Source organism: Labrus bergylta, chromosome 3, assembly GCF_963930695.1.
Source record: "Labrus bergylta chromosome 3, fLabBer1.1, whole genome shotgun sequence".
NCBI classification, from domain to species: domain Eukaryota; kingdom Metazoa; phylum Chordata; class Actinopteri; order Labriformes; family Labridae; genus Labrus; species Labrus bergylta.
This window is the reverse complement of record NC_089197.1, coordinates 25,079,607-25,099,782: the sequence shown is the minus strand read 5'-3', so window position 1 is coordinate 25,099,782 and position 20,176 is coordinate 25,079,607. Positions and strand designations below refer to the sequence as shown.

Below are 20,176 nucleotides of genomic sequence, written 5' to 3'. Positions count from 1 at the left end.
CAAACCACTCTTCTGGCCAAAATACATTTTTCCACTCTGACTCCATGGGGTCTGTTCTCTTTCTAAGCTCTGTTCTAACACAATATGTCTGCTGCTGTCAGTGGATGTACAGTACTAATCGATATTATACTGAAATCACAGTCGTCCTGTTTGATTCAACATAACACAGACTCTCTACACACATACAGGTCCAGGTATTGAATAAATACTAGTGCAGGGGTCAGATTTGAAGAAATGAAGCTGATATTCCCACATGCACTGTGGATATCTGTGTCAAAAGCCTCTTTCATGGGCTCTGTCTTTCACTGTGTCGCTGTCAGATTCTCATTATACAACTAAAAATCAGAGCAGATGGCGAGCTATGTGATTACAACAAAAACCTGCCTGTATTAATTGAAAGCTGGCAGGGTCGCACAGACAGATATAGTGTAATCGCTCGCTGTCACATTTGATAAGAAATCTAGCTAATGAATTTAATTCAAGCTGTTCAACAGTTACTGTGTGATGTCAGACATAAAGATGTTTTTAAATGACGAGACCTCTTGAGAAATAATTACTACTACTACATACTCTGAGTATGAGGTAAAGGACGAACAAATGATGTTAATTCAAAAAATACAAAACCAAATTTAAACTCTTGGTGTTTAAATTTAGAACAGATGTGTTTGAATGTCAGCAGGCATAACAAAGAGGAAGAAGTTCGAAGTTCAGTTAGGTAGTGCAGGGTTTCATTTTCAATGGTCTGTAAAACAAGAACTTGTTTCATAAGGTGCAGGGAGTGGAGGCTTTCGAGATCCCGATCATGAATTTAATCATCATTTTTCTTTACAAGTATATTGTCAAACTATTTATTGAACTTTTTTTTAAATTCAATGAACCCTTGCCTTTAAGTATAGCAAAAAGTTTTTCTTTTTCTTTTAGACGGCGTCACAAACCTTGTCACAAGCCAAAGTAATGGTAAGCTTCCATTCATTAGTAAACATTTGTACATTTCTTCTAAATATCTTTGTTTGGCATTAAATGATTTGTAATTCAATATCTGTTTCTGTGTCAACCGATCATTGCAACAGATATTTCTCCTGCAAGGATCCTGGCCCAGCAGAAAACTATCAGCGAGAACAGTGACCTTTATCTAACCCAGGGGTTCCCAAACTTTTCAGGTCGTGACCCCCAAAATAAGGGTGACAGAAACTGGGGACCCCCCACTGTTCTTTAAGGTGCTTAGTTAGGTATATAACGTAGCGACAGCCACGCACACACAAATAAACCTATCCAAAAACTAGTAACACAAAATAATACAACGGCCTAAAAGAATTAAAAATGTAATTTCCATTTCACTTAATGATACTTTCTTAAATGACATTGGACTACTTTTTGTATATTTACAAAAATGGTAAAAATATATACTTATGCACTGTTAATTTTTTTATGGAAGGCATCTCGCGACCCCCCTCTTGGTGGCTGGCGACCCACCTTGGGGTCCCAAAACCCACTTTGGGAACCACTGATCTAACCCACTCTTGAGAAATAACAATTCTGCAAAAAAAAAAAAAAAAAAAAAAAAAACTGACTCTGAGTATGAGGTAAAGGAAGAACAAATGATGCTAATTCAAAAAATACAAAACCAAATTTAAACTCTTGGTGTTTAAATTTAGAACAGATGTGTTCGAATGTCAGCAGACAAAGAGGAAGAAGTCCGAAGTTCAGTTAGGTAGTGCAGGGTTTCACTTTCAATGGTCTGTAAAACAAGAACTTGTTTCATGAGGTGCAGGGAGTGGAGGCTTTCTAGATCCCGATCATGAATTTAATCATAATTTTACTTTGTAAGTATATTGTCAAACTATTTATTGAACTTTTTTTTTAATTCAATGAACCCTTGCCTTTAAGTATAGCAAAAAGTTTTATTTTCTTTTTCTTTTAGACGGCGTCACAAACCTTGTCACAAGCCAAAGTAATGGTAAGCTTCCATTCATTAGTAAACATTTGTACATTTCTTCTAAATATCTTTGTTTGGCATTCAATGATTTGTAATTCAATATCTGTTTCTGTGTCAACCGATCATTGCAACAGATATTTTTCCTGCAAGGATCCTGGCCCATCAGAAAACTATCAGCGAGAACAGTGACCTTTATCTAACCTGCAGCACATTTGGGAAAAAAAGCATGGAAGTTTATGTTTATTTATGCAAAGAAGAGATTGGATTTGATAAGAAAGTGCAGAAACAAGATCTACATGACACCACCTTCATCATACAAAGAGTGAATCGACACGACAGTGGGAATTACAGCTGTGTTTACTCCTTAAAAAATGATTTAACCAACCAAGCTACCACGAGAGGACTCAACATCATTGAGATTCTAGTTATAGGTTTGAATTTTTCATTTCAAATAAAGCATGATATCAGTGTTATATACCTCCACTCAATTTGCTTTATCTTTCTGCTGCACAGCCAACTTTCTCCCTGGAGATATTTCAGTAGTCGGGGCATCCACTGTCAACGAGGGAGACTATGTTGAATTCAGGTGCACTCTTTCGGTCACCCTGCAAACAATCAGAGAATGTCAGCTCATCCACTCGTACCTGTGGAGAAATGACTCCATCCTGCAGGTGCAAACATTTAATGTCTCAAAGATGGAGGCTACTTTCACCATCCAGGGCGCAGCCATGAGAGATTCAGGACATTACAGCTGTGTGGTGCTCCCATCTACATGCATCAAGAAGCATGAGGAGATCTATGGAAACAATGCTGTAATCCTAGAGGTCGAAGGTCAGTATAGTTTTCTACAAATCACAAAAAATACTTAGTTTAAAAACAGAAATATGATCATAATGTTGAACTGCCTGTGCTGCTTTTCAGGGAGTCTCTTCTTCCGAGTGCTTATCTCTGCTGGAGTGATAAGCCTGATTGTATCTCTGGGTCTGGGTTTCTGTCTTGGTCTGTGGTGGATCAACAAACAAGGTCAAATAATATGAAACAAATTATGTAGATATCCAGCAAATTCAAATCCAAAAATAAATATCTATATATTCAGCATATATTTTAAAGCGTTTTTTTCATGTTATATTGTCTATACCTTGGAAGTATGCATGTTTTATTTGCCTACAATTTATGAATTCATTCGTTTGTTTCACCTCATCAACAGGATCAGCCTCAGCTTCGTGCAACCTTAGGTAAGTGTTCAACAAGTCTTACTGATTCTGTCTGATGACTAACAGCATTCCGAAATATGATACAAAAAAAAAGATGTCTGATGTCTGTGTCAAACAATGCTGAACTGATTAAAGAGCTTGTTTTACAGTGCACAGATACAGCAGGCAGATTCGAACATGTGGGAGATACAGCAGGAGCAGCAAGCAGAAGCAGACAATATGGAAACACAGGATGGTATGTTGAAAATAGAATTACAGTAAATACATACTCAGGGGAACCTGTGATTGAATTATCTTTGATGACTTGAAAACATCTAGAAACATTCTACCCAGTCTGAAAACAACAAGAGCATGAACAGTATGAGACATAACTGAGATGGTCTTACTTTGTGTTTTTATTTTATCTTGACTTCAGCTGAAACTGTTTAATCTTTTCAGTTTATCCCTCAAATCAAATGACACAATGGATTAAAGATTAAGGCTTTCACATAACATATGATTATAATAACCAAAGAATGCATTGTTATTTTCTTTTTGGAATCCTTTAAACAACAATAATATTACACTGTTGTTATGAATATTGGGACATATTCAAAGCGTTATCTGCCAAAAGTAATCCGTGGATTTCTGTCTCTTACACTGTAAACTCTTCTTTCGTGTAACAGATGAATCTTTCAGCACGGAGGAGGAGGAGGAACAACAACAGTAAGTAATCTCATCAATTTTGATTAAGAAAAATGTTTACCCCAGTGCCTTTTAATAAATTAGATTAAAAAAAATATCTGTTATATTTGAATGTTTAGACAGAGTGACTTGTTAGAAAACGTCTACAGTTCATCTTGCTTTATTATTATTACAACTTTTATTATTGTTGTTATCTATTTGCAACATTTTGTCAGTTACCAGAATGGCATTGTGGCTGAGGAAGCTGACATCTTGGACCCTGAAGAGTATGAGGATTTGTACAGTGTTGCAGGTGAGAGAAGTGCTTTGTGTTATAATCAGTATTTTAACTTCCTCTAGAAGTCTCTTGGATGAATTTGGGTATCTAACAAATAGATGACAGTGACTTCTTTTGATTGTTGAGTATATAGTGAAATGTTTATTTATCATCTTAATTCTGTATTCTCATATATAATGACAGAGCAGTTAACAATGTAACAAGTGAGCTTGTCAAATGAAACTTTTATTTCTATTGTGTAGATGTTATTATTTCTTTGCTTACACTGCTGCTCTATAAAAAGATAAATGAGCAGAAAACGCATAAGAAAGCGTTCTTTGATTGTGAGGCTATAGGGCTCAGATAAGGGATTCTTGCTTTCTGTCAGTGAGTGCATGTTACAGGAAAACCACAACTTTATTTGTAACAGATGTGAGCAGACCTTTGCAGCAAGTTTTCTAACCCACAAGAGCTAATTATGTCTGTTTGAAAACGAAGAGTATAACCTATCGTGTTAGTTAATCGTGTTAGTTAACACAGATAACACTGGGCCTGTCTTTAACCTGTGAACTTCTCAACCACAGATGAAGGACCCCTGAGACTGGATTTGTATTCCACGTCCATCAAACTGAACAAATGCCAGCCGTATTGATTCAATTTCACTTCAGTGCATCATTATACAACCTGTTTGTTCTGTTTCTGTGTAATCTGTGTTGTAAGGGTGAGGTTTTTTTTTTCTACCTTCATTTTTTTCATTTTAAATAAATGAATGAATGTGTTATGTGGAATATTAAACAGCTTTGTCATAGTCTAGTCTATCAAAACAGAAAATAAAGCTATAAGAGGAGCTGCTCCTTTTTCAAAGCTGATAAGCTCATGTCAAATTTAAACATGGATCCTTTTTTTCATTAAGCCGACTTATAAACCTTTATATCAGTTGAATTAAAAGAATAGCGTCTGCTGTATTGAACTATAAGTGCTTGATAAAATATACAGAAGTTTATCATTTGAGAAAAAGAGAATGACTAGATGAAGAAAAGGTGTTTTGCTTTGTATTGAACAACATGGAAAGCAGATTGTAACACTTGAAACGTGTTATCAGACACATATGTTGTTGGTTGTATCCTTTGTCTATTCATGTAAATATTATGCTTACAGAAATAAATCATATTTTTCTGCTGATTCATTGAGACGCACCATACCACCATGTGTAACTCTGTATCAACATTGATTTTCATTGTAACACTGCATTCATTTCTCCTCCTGTGGCTGCACTATAATTACTATACTCAAATATTTAACATCATAATTAAAACCATTAACGGCTGATTCTGACACAAAACTAAAAAAAGTATGTTTCATGTATTATGTCATTTAAAAGGAAAACAATTTCTACAACTGTACATGTAGTATTAAAAATTTGTGTTTTAGGTCAAAAAAGCTACACTAGATGTAACTATTGTTATTATATTCTCCATCTGACGAGCTGCCAATCAAGAGAAGAATCAAATGTATTTTGCTACTTTCCATCTCTCTTTCTTTAATTCTGCAGCTCTTGGGACAACACAGTGAATCAACCTACATAAAGAATGGAGTAACCTGTCAATTATTAAAATGGAGGGGAGAGGGGTGTGCATTTCTGTTATTAACCTCTGAACAAAGAGACTAAAAGCTTAAGAGCCATTTTAACAGCTTTACTCAGATAAGCTGAAAATTCACATACCTTTCTCAAAAGTTTTTCTTTGGTATTTTTTCAGTCTGAGCGAACGAGGTCATTTTACGTAACAAGTAAAATCAGGACTACGAGCCTGCGATGAAAACCTAATCAGAGGTCTAATTTAAAGGTCTCTTCTAAAGAGCACCTCAGTGCTCACAGAGCCGGCCTAACCAGAATCTACACATAGGGTTTCCCATCCCCTTTAGAAGGGGTTTTGCCTATCCCTCCTTGTAATATGTTTTGAAACATCTGCATTGGAAAAAAGAACATATTCCTGGTCTTTGTAGGAGTTTTGCATATGCAATCAAACCTTAATTCCTGTACTGTACCAATGGCTGCTGAGGACCCTGAGGTGCAGTAGGGGAATTAAGTGGAAGCTTTGTTTCTTTTTTTGTGTAGATGGTGAGATGAAAGATATAATAAATTGTAGTGAGAAATAATGAATTACATAACCTCTCTGTATTGTTCCTGCAGCTAGTTCTACAAATAGAAGGATACAGTTTAGTGTCTTGCTGTTGTATCTTTTTCTTTGGCATGATTTGGTAGCCTATCGCCTTGAATTAATTCTAAAATTGGCCCCATGCTAAGGGCATGTTCTTGTTTTTATAGATGTAATGTGTATAGCCTTTGAATGATTAGTCACGTTTCATTTTATTTTTACTCCTGGTAGTGCATAAACACCTAATTAACATCAAAACAGTTATTAGTATGAGAAGCAAAGCTCCAGCCAGGAACACAAAGACATCAACAGAGTAGTAGGAATACCAGGGTAGCTTGTAGGACTCTGTTCTCAGATGAGCTGCACCTTTGTGTCTCATAACAAACTCTATCCAGAAGAGGGCGCTATCCAGAGGCTTAATGGGAGTATCTCTGTGCAGCCTGGAGAGTCTCTGCATGTTCATCCTGTATGAGGGCTCGTTCAGGACGCCCTGTATGGTCTTCAGGAAGGTGTCTTCTTTGTCCACAGTAGCTAAGGTAAGAATCTTAGCTGCTCCTCTCTCTTTGAGACGCAGCAGGTTGTCATATTGGTCAAAAAACAAAGGCAGACCCACAACAGGGACTCCGTGATAAATGGCTTCTTGAACTCCGTTTGTTCCTCCGTGCATCACGAATAGTTTTATCTTGGGATGCCCTAAAAGATCATTCTGTGGCATCCAGTCGACCAGCAAAGTGTTGTCACCTAAAGATTTTGGTTTTTCACCTTTATGTCTCCATATGACTTTCTGAGGCAATTTAGCAAAAGCTGTGGCAATTTCGTTTGTCATGTCAGCAGGAAGTTCATTTACAAAAGTCCCCATAGACATAATAATGACTCCATGCTCACCAGAACTCTGCACAAACTCCTCCAGGTCTTCAGGAAGTGGTTTTGCAGGTTTACACTGAAACCCTCCCATGTAGATGACATTAGGCATGGTGGGACGAGGGAACTCAAAGACAAAGTCCACTCTCATGAGCCACAGATCTGCTCCCTGTAATAGGTCTCTAAATCTAACCTCTGAGCCAAAAAATTCATCACAAACAGCCTGATACTGAGGGTTGATTAGGAATCCATCCTGAGCTTGCCAAATGAAGTAGAAAAGAAGATTTTGAAATCTTTGTTTAAAACTCATTGTGTCTGACAGTCCTGATCCAGTCATTGGGATGTAAGATAAAGGAGAAGGTGCAATTGCCATATGTCCCTCTCCACTTGTGATCCATCGCACGTTATAAACCAGAGGAAGCTTCAGAGCATGAGCCAACATTATACCTGCCCCCCATGCAGGGTCAGTGAGGACCAAGTCATAGTCGCGCGCCTTCAACCTATTCATCAAGTCTTCATCTTTGAACATGCTCATAGCCGTATTGCAGGTTATTCTGTGTATGTTGTACATGGCATCAAACATCTCCAACTGCAAACTTGCAAAGGTCCAAAAAGAGCTCTCCCCCCTCTCAATGTGAAAGATCTTTTTCAGAATCGGGTTGACGAAGTCGTGGTTGAAGGCTTCAGCGACAGGGACAGTGATTGTCTTGTAGTGTGGGAAGCCGTCCTTTATGTACCAGCTTTGATTTGTTCGTACAACATCAACCGAGTGTCCTTCAGAGTGCAGAGCTTTGATCATGATGTCCATGTTCACCCAGTGGCTGCCCTCTAAAGGGACGATCAAAATCTTACCTCCGTGACATGTCCTCCATGTTAAAAATATTGTACACAACAAGAGAAGAAATGTTGCATTTCTGTTATGGAACATCTTCAACCTGAAATAATAAAAAATAAATAAATACAAACAATTTGTAATCATCATGGGTAAAAAAACGAGCTGTGTAAAGTTCACTAAGAATCAGTCTAATCTGAGACATACCTGTTTAACATGAGGTAGCCCCGGGCTGCATGTGGTTGATAGTGGTGTGGACCACCAAATGTACTCCTGAATAAATAACTACAGATTCCAGAAAAGATTATGTAAGTGGACTTTGGATTAGCTTTCCATTGGAATTTGTGCCCTCATGAATGTACTACTGTGTGAGCTCTTAGTTGAAGCTTTTGGTAGAAACATGTTACAGCTGTTTATAAGTAACCCTTTATCCCAAGAAGCATTTCTGTGGTAGGAATTGTAAATTTATATTGACAGTGTACTCTTCTTAGGATTTGTCTTATTCATTTTACCATTATGGCCCCTGACTTATCCTGACTGTTGGTATTATCTTACTACTAGAAAAAAGGATCCTTTATATCTACCTGGTCTTCTTTGTTTGTATTTGGCCTGTTGTTGTGTTGTTATCATTACTGTTATAATTATTAATTTTCTGCATTTCATTTTATTATTGTCTTTTCCTGTATTGCCTTGGACTTTAGATAATGTAATTTGTGTGGACTTTATTTTCCTGTTTGCCCGTGTTAACCCCAGGAAGACTGGTTGCTACATTGGTAGTGGATAAATATTTGTGGTTACACATTGTACAACTCTGCACTTGAACACATTGATTAACAGATAATTCATCCTTTCTTTATCCCCATATCAGGTTCATCAGATGAGTATTGCATTGCTCGTTTTTTTTGTTTTTTTTTATCTCAGTCTTCAGAAAATCTTCCTTGTCTGAAGAAGTCTTAGATTGCTGCCTTGATGTAATTAAAAACGGCTTTGGCCACGTATCAAATAAAAACGGTCCTAATGCTAAACCTACACTAAAAGATGTTATAGTTTGCTAACAGTATTGTCTCAACTCTAACCACGCTCCCTAAACTATGAGTATGAACTATTACCATGATCATTTTTAAACAAGTCAATCCAAAAACGAAAAATGGAGCTTAATCCCAGATCAAGAGGGTTGAGGTCTCTGAATATTTGTCTGTTTGAAAGTTATTTCAAATGTATGCATCTTTATATGTTGTCTTGAATTTTTATGCTGTAAATTCAGATTAATATTAATTATTTATTGGCTAAAGGGAGCTGCATTAATGCGAGTCAAACTTCAAATGTCAGACACAAAAGTCATGAATCAATAGACTTTCAAACCCATTGCTTTATGCTGGAGTCTGCAGCATCTTTTCTTGGATTTGTTTTATCCATCTAAATCAAATCTGAATAAAATATCAAAAATACATTCTCTATCTGTAATGGTTTTGTTCATCACTTTTTAATTACATTCTCTACATTCAGTGTAGTAGTAACCAACTAAAATGTTGCAGATTTCACAACCTCGGTCCCAAACATGTTCATGCTCGTCAACGTGCCTTTGTTGCTTTTTCTTTTTAGCTGTAATGTTACAACATGGCCATGCGGTGGCAGTGCAGGCTCGACATAGGCTGACAGCGTCTTCCTGATTATTGGAGATGTTGTTAGTGGTGAAGAGAACCTAAAGGCCTTTATAACATGTCTCTGAATCACATCATCTGAGGTATCTGCATGCAGCATCAATCAAATAAGATCTGTTTTCAGTTACACTGAAGCTAAGTCTTGGTGCTAAGCTACAGGTAGGCTAAAAACATTGTGGACCTACGTTGTCTTTGTACTGATCTAGAAAGGATAGCTTTGCAGTCCTCAGGAGAATGTGTCCTCAGGCTGAAAGGAAGTGGTGCCTGAGAAATTCAAGTCTTGGCAAGAAAGTCGACCTCTCCTTCTCCCACGCACAGTCAAGTGGAATAGAGAATCATTTAACCACGTGGGTCTCTAAAAAGGAGTGCTGAACCTGTGTGCAGTCTGAATGATCGTCTGTACATTGTTTTTATGTAACTTTGGAATTCTAAGTGTACACAGAAGTAAACATATGTCACAAAGATACAGGTTTTTATAGTAGTTATCTGTGGTTCTTTTTTCAGCATTATGTTCCAGCTCTTTAATCACATTTCACATAATTACCTTTAAGAATATTCTACAGAAATATCAATATATTAATGACACTTGCTGATGCCATGATATGTATGTCTTTGTAAGTGATTAGAAGTTGAATCACCCCTTTTGTTTGGAGCATGTTCCATGAATAAAGTGGTCAGCTTTCCAAATAGAGAGCAATTGAGAGAGCAAATAGGCTGATAGAAAGTCATACGTAAAATGGGAGCAAAGGTCCTCTTCTAGCTATTGTGTGCAGGTATATTTATCTTGGTGGTGAGCTGCCATGACAAGGACATAGTTGTACTGAAATGAACTGAATCTGATTTTATCACTGTTCTCATGAATACAGAAGTTTAAATCCCTCTCAAACTAAAAACAGCTTTCTGTGAGATAAAATCAGCAAGCAGCAGCCTGATCTCTCGCTTCAGCTCTGAGGATGCAGATATTAGAGCAGGACCTGAACCTGTTGCTACTCTCAGTATTTCAGTCCTTCAGTCCAAAATATGTCCCATAACAAAGTGTTTCAATGTGCTTCGTGTTTGCCTCCATCAGTCAGTGTGGTTACTATAGGGTGCTTCCAGCATGGTTAGGGACGATGATGTTGGCCCATTTGTAAATAACTGGGATGAAGAGGAGAGCAGTGCCCAAGATCGACACCAAGAGGAAGGCCCAAAGAAACATCCGATCCAGGACCTGGGCTACAAACTTCCAGTCTTGAACCACCTGAAACATCCAGGAGACACATGTTATTCTCCAGATAATTCAATGAAATAACTTTAAGTATTGATAATGTATAAGCCAAATTGTATCATCTATATGTGGAGGCCAACATAAAACACTCCATCTTAAAGGTCACATATTACACTCAATACACTTCACTATGTTTTTCTAACACTAATGTGTTCCCTTAGCCTGTCCACAAACCTCCCAACTTTGAGTAAAGTCCGTCCTGTCTATCTTTAGCCTGCTCAACTTTTCAGAAAATGTGTGCTCAAACAGGCCGTTTGGAAATTTTCAAGTGACCCCTCCCCATGTATGTGACACTCCCACATTCCCTAACACTCCCTCCCTCTGCCTTTCCACCTTAAAGGTGCACTATGGAGATTTGGTAATGATATTTTAAGTTGGAGAAGTGAAACAATTCTAGAGTCAGAAAAAGAATAAAAAATGATAGTTCACATTTTCCATCATTTTTATTCAAAGATGTAGCCTACTATAGATTTTTTTTTAACCATTATTATTCCTTTACAATATTAATTTCAATAGCCTGGTAGACTTGAGTACTCATATTGAGTATGAGTAACTTCATAAAAACCATTTGTACCCTTATTATTAATATTCTTATATGTACATGCCAGAAGCGCCACTCAGCTATAAGCAATAAGAAGCCTCTTTTAGCCCGCCATGTGTGCCTATCTACAAGTGTGTGAGGTCATGTGAAAAGTATAAATTAACTTTGGATGAACTTGAGGTTATATAAATACACAAAAGCCCACATACTCACCTCTCTGACCTCATTTTCTTTAACTACATGCATGGTTATGTAGCGAATAGAATCCAAAGCAGCTTCTAGGCTGTGTCTGGTGTACAGGAGAGGTGTCAGTTCAGGTGCTTGGTCCTTCATCAGACCCAATCCTACTGCACATCTGGCTCTGGCTGCTCCTGCCGTGGCGTACCGATCCGCATGGCTGCGCATGCAAAGCAGCTTAGGCAACATGTGCAGGAAAATCCTCCTCACCCAGGGGGCCATATCATGGTGTGTGGACGAGGAGCGATGGTGGATGTTGATGGCAAAGACTGTGATGATAATGGAGAGTGTGACGAAAATCATGGTGAAGACTAGGTACTCTCCGATGAGAGGGATGGCCTTTGAGGAGGACGGGATGATCTCCTCGATGACCAGGAGGAAAACTGTGAGTGACACCAGGACTGAGGTGCAAAGAGAGATCTTCTCTCCACCGTTTGAGGGGAGATAGAAGACGAGGATGGTAAGGAAGGACAGGCCAATGCAGGGAATGATGAGGAAAAGGGTGTAGAAAAGAGGCAGACGGCGAATGATGAAGTAATAAGTGATGGTGGGATAGGAAGAGCTGCTGTCTGTTCTGATACCACGGCTGCCTGTGGCTTTCACTATCTCCCATTCACCATTGTCAAAATAGTCCTGTTTGTCCACGTGGAAGTCCTCCAGTGTAATGTCCACCTGTTAAATACAGAGATAACCTCATGTCAATCACTGATCATGACTGACAAATCTACCACACACGTACTAAGAAGTAGAAACTTACCTGGGAGCCATCATACGTCCAGGAACCAAACTTCATAGAACAGTTCTGGAGGTCAAAAGGGAAGAATGTGACATCAATGGTGCAGGCTGACTTGTAATTAGCTGGTGGTGTCCATGATATGGTTCCATCATATTTCACAACAGCCTTAGTGACCGTACCCTCAAAACGCCCATCTGAACTGTTGAAAGAAAATACATTAATTCATCTTATATGTTATATGGTAATCAGAGGTTGCATTACACTTTGTCACTGTCTGTCATTTTGATTCTTTCATCATGTGTTATTACTCTGAATCTTAACCATCACTTTTCTGATAAGACTACCACTGGATCAGTTTTCAACAAACAATGAAAAAAAAATCTAAGGTTCAGTCCCATGTCTTTGTTGTGAGAATAAAACTGAACACCTTTCATGAAGCACCCACCTGAAAGAAACACATTGCACTCGTTATTGTGGTGCTACAGCTGCAGTTATATTCTGGCTAATGTTATTTACTAGCTTAAGCTTAACAAACTACTCGGAAACTGTGATGCACTTGTGCAAGAGCAAGTGTGCCAGCGATAGCCAGCAAAAGTCCGCCATGCGTTGTCGGCATATAGTGGGAGTCCGTTAGCTTCAGCTCACACAAACATGATTTTGATAGGCATATTAGTTAGGCTGTTGTTTGGACCCAACATGACTAATGTTAAACACATTTTGTTGTCGGAAAAAACCCGATAAGTGTGTGTGTTCTAAAGTTGGGTACAGTGGTCCGTTGTCAGACAGTCGATTCTCCTGTTCACAGCTAACCAACTCAAATAGGCCTACATTCCATGCAGCTAAGATGTTCGGTATGTCGGCTACTCAACCATGCAAACATTGTTGCTGTGATCATTTGGTGGCATTGTAATCATTAAGTGTAACTTTGTGAAGGATCTTCCCGCATCACAAGTGCCAGACAGAATGGTATTGTTGATCGACTTCAATTTTCGGACCAGTCAAAATGACAGACAGATTTAAGATTTTTCCGTCATTGTTAAAAAATATTCTGTCAAAGACGGAAAATATTCGGCTAACGCGATCTCTGATAGTAATAGATAAAAACGAGACGTCTTCATTGTAAGTCATTGTTAGAACCAGTTCATGTCCTCGCATACATAAGGCTTACTAAAACATACTTATCATACAGTACGACGTCAGGGAGCCAGATCCTGTCTGAAGGGACGCGTATAATTGTGATGCCCAGATAGTCATTAGGGTTCCATCTCAGCTTCATGTCAATCCACTCCTACATTGAAGAAAAATGGAAATTTAAATAAAAAAAGAAGACATGAGGACTTTGAAGGAAAGCTTTGATATCTGGGAAATGTGTTAGTTTGCTTTCTTGCTGATACCTTGATGGGAATATGGAAAACATTCATACAAACGACCAACAGGGTACTCTATACACAGCCCAACTCCGTACTCAGGTGCTGTTTGCAGGAATATACAGTTAGAAAATAAATAAGTCCTCTGCCACAAACTGAAAATGAGTGCACTAGCAGAAATGTATTATCTAATTGATAACATTAATGTGTCTATGCTAAGAAGCTCTGGCTGCAGCAGAAAGACAGGAACAAAAGCTATCGTGGCTCCGAGCAAACAAAACCTGTCCAGTAAAACCTCAGTGCTAACTAATAAGGCTAGTTAATGTTTAAATACAAAGTTGCATGTATAAAAATAAATACGACAAATTGAAGTTTTACATGCAGTTGAAACAAGATTCCAAACGTTGAGCTTTAGAGGGTTGGCTCTGCCGGAGCCAAGCTAACGGTTCCCCTCTTTGTTTCAATCTTTTAGCTTAGCTAGGCTAACCCACTTCTAGTGGCAGCTTCACATTAACTTTACAGTAACAGAAGCATCCATATTCTCATCTAAACACAACAAGAAAGCAGAATATTTTCAAAAATGTCAATCTTCCCTCTTTAGGATTGGTATACATTGTGTGTTAGCATTATTGCTAATAGCTCAGAGCCACTGAAAAGGTTCCTTGTACAAGCAAATATAGAAAGATTTACTGTGACTAAAATTACAAACTAGACTTGCTGTACATGATAAGTACCTTGTGATAGAATAATGTGAAGGGTAAGCCTTTCTTTCCACTTTGTAAATTACAATGATAGATGGACATTAGTAGGTTCAATGCCCTTCATTTCTCTCTTTGCAGGACGCTATCCATCACTGTGAAAGGGGGCAGCTGACCTGCATGGCATGGCCTCATCTGTGGGGATAATTCATAAAATGTATGACAGACAGGGACAGCCATGACCATAAATAAGGGTGACAGAGGTGGGGGAGGAGGGGGCTTGTGATGAAAGGTGTGTGGGCACTGAGCACTGTATGGACTCAGAAGGAGAGTCGGTGAAATGCCACCTGACCAGATTAAAAGAGGGTATGAAGAGGCTGGCTGGCTGCCTCAAAGGGCCATGTTAGCCATGAGCAAGAATATTGTACTGCAATACCCTCACATATTTACCTGTACATTAACTCATGATGTTAAATGTCATGCTGTATCAGTGGTTTAGATCAGCTTTACTTGCCTGTTTCATCCACACATTGGTTGTCATCCGCTGATTTTTCTCATCCTAGAATGGTAAAACAACAATAAGATCAAAATGAAATGAAAATGAAATGAAAAAACAAGATAAGTGGATGTGCAGTATCTGTTTCGTTACTTTGTTTAACATGAGTGTAGTCTTTGACACATAGTCATAAACAATATTAATAATCTGTGCTCACCACATCAACTAGCTGGGAGATGGCCAGTCCGAACTTCACACGTATCGTCTGGTTTAGGTATTCTACCGGGCGAACCCATTTCTGGTAGTTTCCAAAGAGGTATTTGAACAGCTTGTCCTCTGCTTTTGCATAGGAGGAGAGTTTTGGAACCCCTAAAAGGCAATAAACGACAAACTGAAGTTTCATAGTAACTTGTAGATCATTCTGCAAATATGACAGCAGCACTTTTTTTTTATCCACTAGTCCCATAAAGACTCTACTCTTAATAAGAGCTATAATACAAACATTGCTCTCAAACAGTGATGTTCACCTCTGTGACCTTACTGCAGTGTTTCTTTCAAGTGTTTTTCCTCTGGATATAACCTTCAGGGTAAACCTCTAGTTTCAAAAGATTTAACCAGGCGGCAATGAATATTTAACAACGTTAGGAATCAATAATACTTCAAACAAATGAAAAGCCCGGAAATCAATGCCAAAATGAGTGAGCCAACACTGGATACCAAGTCCTTAATGTAGCAGTGATGAGTGCAGTGTGTTCATGACAAGGTTGGGATGTTTTTATGAAGAATATCTCTGATTTTTAAACATAGTTATATTGTATTTCCAGATGAAGCTAAAACATAAGGTTTCATGAGGGGGTTGACTAGCTTAACAATTTCAAATTTGATCAGAGAAAGCATTTACTTTCATATGTTGATTATTTTCCACTTTACTGCATGCCCTCCCTAGATTCACCACAGTAAGCAATGACTCATGTGCGTGGTGATTAAAAACAATGCAGATACTCTTCTTTCAAAGTGGAATCATTAAAAAAAAAACACTGCTTACTAATGAAACTATTGTAAATGTAGGCTCTTATGTAGTGGTGTGACGGATCTCAAAGCTAGCCATGGCTTAAACTTTACATTTTAACAGCACTACAAACCAAAAAGAAACATCATGAATCTTAATAAGGTTTCACACCATCAGTTTTCTTCACTATATACACATTGCTACAATTCCAATAACAATGATATAAGCTGTCAAACAAACCTAAACTCCCTCTTTATATTGAAAGTGCTCTTACAAATAGAAGCAGCATTCAACATAAAAAGCGACATCTTTTCAGTAAAAGTGTTTTTTTTATAAAGTATCCTTAGACAATGATCTATCTTTACGTCCCTTTTTCCTGTATGAAAGTCACCAAAAACTTTCATACAAATATTTTTGAACAGACTGTTTTGACTATTTTTACAGCACTCCTTCATGGCGCAGTATGCACTACTTAAACACTGCCTTCTTTTCACTGAGACTTTGTGCAGGGATTGTGGCAGGACATTTATTTTTGCACTGTGATGATAGATTTACTATCAATCGACGGATCACAAGCGGCTTGATCCGTGGGACTCATGGAGAGGTCACAGATAAGCTATGAGCCATTGCACCACTATTTATATGTGACACTGTTCTGTGAATTGGACAGTCGAGGGTGTTTATGTAACAAAAGATCAACAGCCACAGGAGGACCCCAGGAAGAAAAGCTGTTGCAATGCTGCAGCAAATTGGGATCCTAATAAACTAAACTAAAATACAGTTTGAAATATGACTAGAACTTTGCACTTATGAGAAATGTTGTATATTGACACCAAAATATTCAACATGCACCCACATGTACAAGACATGTAGCCATGGTTATTCAGTAGCAAAACAATGAAATAGTTTTATACTGTATAAACCACAGTCAAAGTGGAGCATTGTCTTTCTGCAGCAGGTCTTCTCTACACTGCAGAACGTATCGATTACATTGTGAATTACGCACAATTTCTTTCATCTTGCTCCTTAAATCATTCACAAAGCAGTAATATACTCAATTTATGGACCCAGAATGCGGCTAGAAATCTACCACAAGACCGAGGAAAAACTGTATGGTGTCACACTTTCAGTGCTTGTGGATCAATAAAGACAGGGCTGCAAAACCCCCAATCAATGACTGTGTGATAAGAGAATTCATCATTTCTGCAGCCTCTCCCGCACTGTTATCATCATCATCATTCTCGAGTTGCAGACTCTGCTGGATATAATGTGAATTTGAAAACAGAACGATACAAACAAACAAAAATAATGGATGTGCTACAAGGTACGGGTAATGATTATTTTACCTCATGTTGGGCAATATTCAAATTTTACAAAAACTGATTCCTGTGTTTTTAACAAGAGCTGAGTCAGTGCTTGTTACTCTCTGCTAGGTGCAGGAGAGGGCATGACACATACTCACTATACATTGAATAAATAATGTTTGTATGAATTGCTACCATACTGATGCATAGGATTCCCTTGAGTTCAGCCTTAGATGACACATAACTACAAGCAGATAAATATGCAAAACATGAATGGCAGAACAAAAAATATACAATATATAGCAGGAGGCACAGAAGTATGCTTTGTCATAGCAACAAGCAGCTCTTACCTTCACTCTTGCCAACAGTTTTTAAAAGGTTTGAACTATTTTTCACATGTTGGACTAAACTTCACCATCACTCCTTGCTTTCCCTCAGGCTTCCATTACGGTTAACTGATTCAGCTCATCATCTGACCGTATCATCTCTGATCTGTCCATCACACTGTGCTGTGTTTACCTCAGTATCAGTTGTTCTGCAACTTCAGTAATACAAAGTTTAACTTGTTTTTTTTTTCTGCCTGTTGCTGTCACTGTTCTAGTGGCTGTTCGGCTGTCTTTTGTCAAACACCTGTATGCCTAACACATAGCTTGTAGATAGCAGCCGTGCTTACTTGAGCTTGTAATAACTGGGAAAGTAATTTTTTTCTGAAAGCTTAGACGTATCTGACTTAAGAATAAGGTGCCTGAAAAACAAACAAACATTGACACCCCAACAGGTCCTTATTCAATAAAATGAATCAATACTGAGCTAAGTTTTCATTATTTTCATGCAGACAGAATCATAACATGATGAAAACTGGTAATAAAACTACATGAACAACCATAACATTTGATATAAGAAGGAAAGCGGACCCAATCACGCACATCTAATTGAGTTTGACTCCTAAATTTCAAGCTCTGCTCACCCTTCACTGACCATCTGCCAATTCCTCATATTTTTTTGCTCGCTTTGACATATCCACTTGAGCCCCGCTTACCCTCATCTACACCATCTGTCACACTCAGACTATCACCAAAAGCATTTCCAGTCCATATGAAACTTACGCAGTGAGTGGCACAGGTGGCAACAGCACAGCAATGGCAGCAGCAGCAGCAGTGCTAGAGAGGTGGCTGCCCCTCCTGCTCTCAACATCATATCAGAGGTGGCACCGGATCCACACAGCTGGCATCACAGATCTGGGAAATAAATAGAACAGATGCTATTGTGTGTAACGGGCAAACATCTAAGCTATGAGAGAACATCCTGACTTTGGTTGAGGGTTCAAATTCGATGGTAGCCAGTGCAGTGTACCTCTGGTAAATCTCCATGCAATCTTGCTTATAGACCACCTTGGAAAATCACTGTAAAGATACAAAAAGATGATGCAAATCATTTGATAGCACACCTTTAATAAACAGCAAGCCATAGTGCACTCTACCCTCACTTATTGTTCCATTTCACTCAGTAAACACTGCACACATACCTGCTCTGGGTCTCCTCCATTAACACACTATCCAGAGTGGTGGTAGTTGACGACAGCCACAGTGCTGCTCAAGCACTCCTCGACTGCACACAGGTTCCTTTTCTCGCCTCATACAGATGCTGCTTCACTCCTAGCTGCTTCCAATTGTGCAAAGACTACGCATCCTTCTCCTTCTCCTTTTCCATACCGAGAGCCCGCCCCTTTTTGCCACCACAACAACCCCCTCCTCCCCTTCTCATATCATTCTCATGGTCACTAATCACAGGCAGGGACAGTCGCCCCCTCCATGCTGCCGCCTTTTCCACAGCAGCATCAAGGAAATGCAAAGAAAGCTCTGCCACTGAGAGTCTGCTTCACATATCCCTGTTTCTTATCTAATAATGCACACAGTAAAATGTGATGCAACATTTTGTCCCTCCAATCACTGTCAATCTCTTTGTGTGAGTGTGTGTGTGTGTGTGTGTGTGTGTGTGTGTGTGTGTGTGTGTGTGTGTGTGCTGCCATGGCGACAGCATATTGAGGAGGACCCAAAGATGTTGCATGAGATTGAAAAAAAAAATCAATTTCCAGCCTGTGGTTAAAAATAAGTGAAGAGTTACTGTTGAATATCGAGCTTTGTCATTAATATTCATGTGTGGGGCGACTATAGTCTTACACAAATACAAAAGTAAGGTTTAAAATAACTTGGAAATGAACTATGGGCTAAAAATGAGCAACTAAACCTACATTTACATGTATTAATTCATCTGACGCTGTACAGAAATGAAGGATCATTCAAAAGTGCAAATCCAGACTGGAATATTTAATCTAATGTGATCCTACAGACAGACAGACAGACCAGACATACGGCATGTTATGTTCACACCATGTAAATTAAACAAATGAGCCAAAAGTCTACATGCAGTTGCAGGCAGGAGGGATTAACATCCAAATATTGCAACACTGCCAACTCCGGGTTTCGAACAATATTGGTATATTGCTTTGAAATAATAGCAATGGGGAAAAATTGGCAGACTGGTATTAAGCACAGCCTAAGGTCTCTGTTCTTTTCATTGTAAAAATGGTAGTAAACAGATTCCCACCTTGTTACCCCGTATTTGTTGTCTTATCCAATGAGCTGAGACTTAAGGGTAAAATAAAAAAAATAAAAAAACATGACCGTAATGACAAAAAAGAAAGCAGTTTAAAAGCTAAACTGTATCCTAAAGGTCATGTGCAGTTATTTGATCAGAAACGTCTTAGCTATTTAATAAATGATTCATTGTGAACAAGATCAATATGTCATTCAATCCTTGTACATGTCAACGCACTGATATCAATCAGTAACTGCCTTATCACCTCATCACGGATGTTTACTGCTCAGACTTGAGTCTGTTATAACCTCTCACTGCGCGGG

The 20,176-nt window shown here is 38.5% G+C and overlaps 3 protein-coding genes across 3 annotated transcripts; 1 reads left to right on the top strand and 2 right to left on the bottom strand.

Moving 5' to 3' along the window:
• Positions 1–830: 830 nt before the first annotated feature.
• LOC110000228 (uncharacterized) lies at positions 831–5,272 on the top strand. The gene is made up of 11 exons (XM_065953023.1): positions 831–957; positions 1,071–1,823; positions 1,922–1,957; positions 2,071–2,367; positions 2,450–2,767; positions 2,858–2,959; positions 3,144–3,171; positions 3,300–3,385; positions 3,816–3,855; positions 4,050–4,126; positions 4,675–5,272. Exons 2-11 carry the CDS (start codon positions 1,799–1,801, stop codon positions 4,740–4,742), a joined length of 1,077 nt encoding a protein of 358 aa, XP_065809095.1. The 5' UTR covers positions 831–957; positions 1,071–1,798; the 3' UTR covers positions 4,743–5,272.
• Positions 5,273–5,496: 224 nt separating this feature from the next.
• LOC109991333 (UDP-glucuronosyltransferase 2C1-like) lies at positions 5,497–9,282 on the bottom strand. The gene is made up of 2 exons (XM_065953021.1): positions 8,147–9,282; positions 5,497–8,042 (listed from the first exon to the last, which is right to left on the bottom strand). The coding sequence occupies exons 1-2, from the start codon at positions 8,155–8,157 to the stop codon at positions 6,443–6,445; spliced, it is 1,611 nt and encodes a 536-aa protein (XP_065809093.1). The 5' UTR covers positions 8,158–9,282; the 3' UTR covers positions 5,497–6,442.
• Positions 9,283–10,055: 773 nt separating this feature from the next.
• chrna5 (cholinergic receptor, nicotinic, alpha 5) lies at positions 10,056–20,176 on the bottom strand. The gene is made up of 9 exons (XM_020637061.3): positions 18,781–20,176; positions 18,609–18,658; positions 18,362–18,493; positions 15,160–15,311; positions 14,961–15,005; positions 13,560–13,669; positions 12,403–12,580; positions 11,622–12,317; positions 10,056–10,840 (listed from the first exon to the last, which is right to left on the bottom strand). The coding sequence occupies exons 3-9, from the start codon at positions 18,450–18,452 to the stop codon at positions 10,682–10,684; spliced, it is 1,431 nt and encodes a 476-aa protein (XP_020492717.1). The 5' UTR covers positions 18,453–18,493; positions 18,609–18,658; positions 18,781–20,176; the 3' UTR covers positions 10,056–10,681.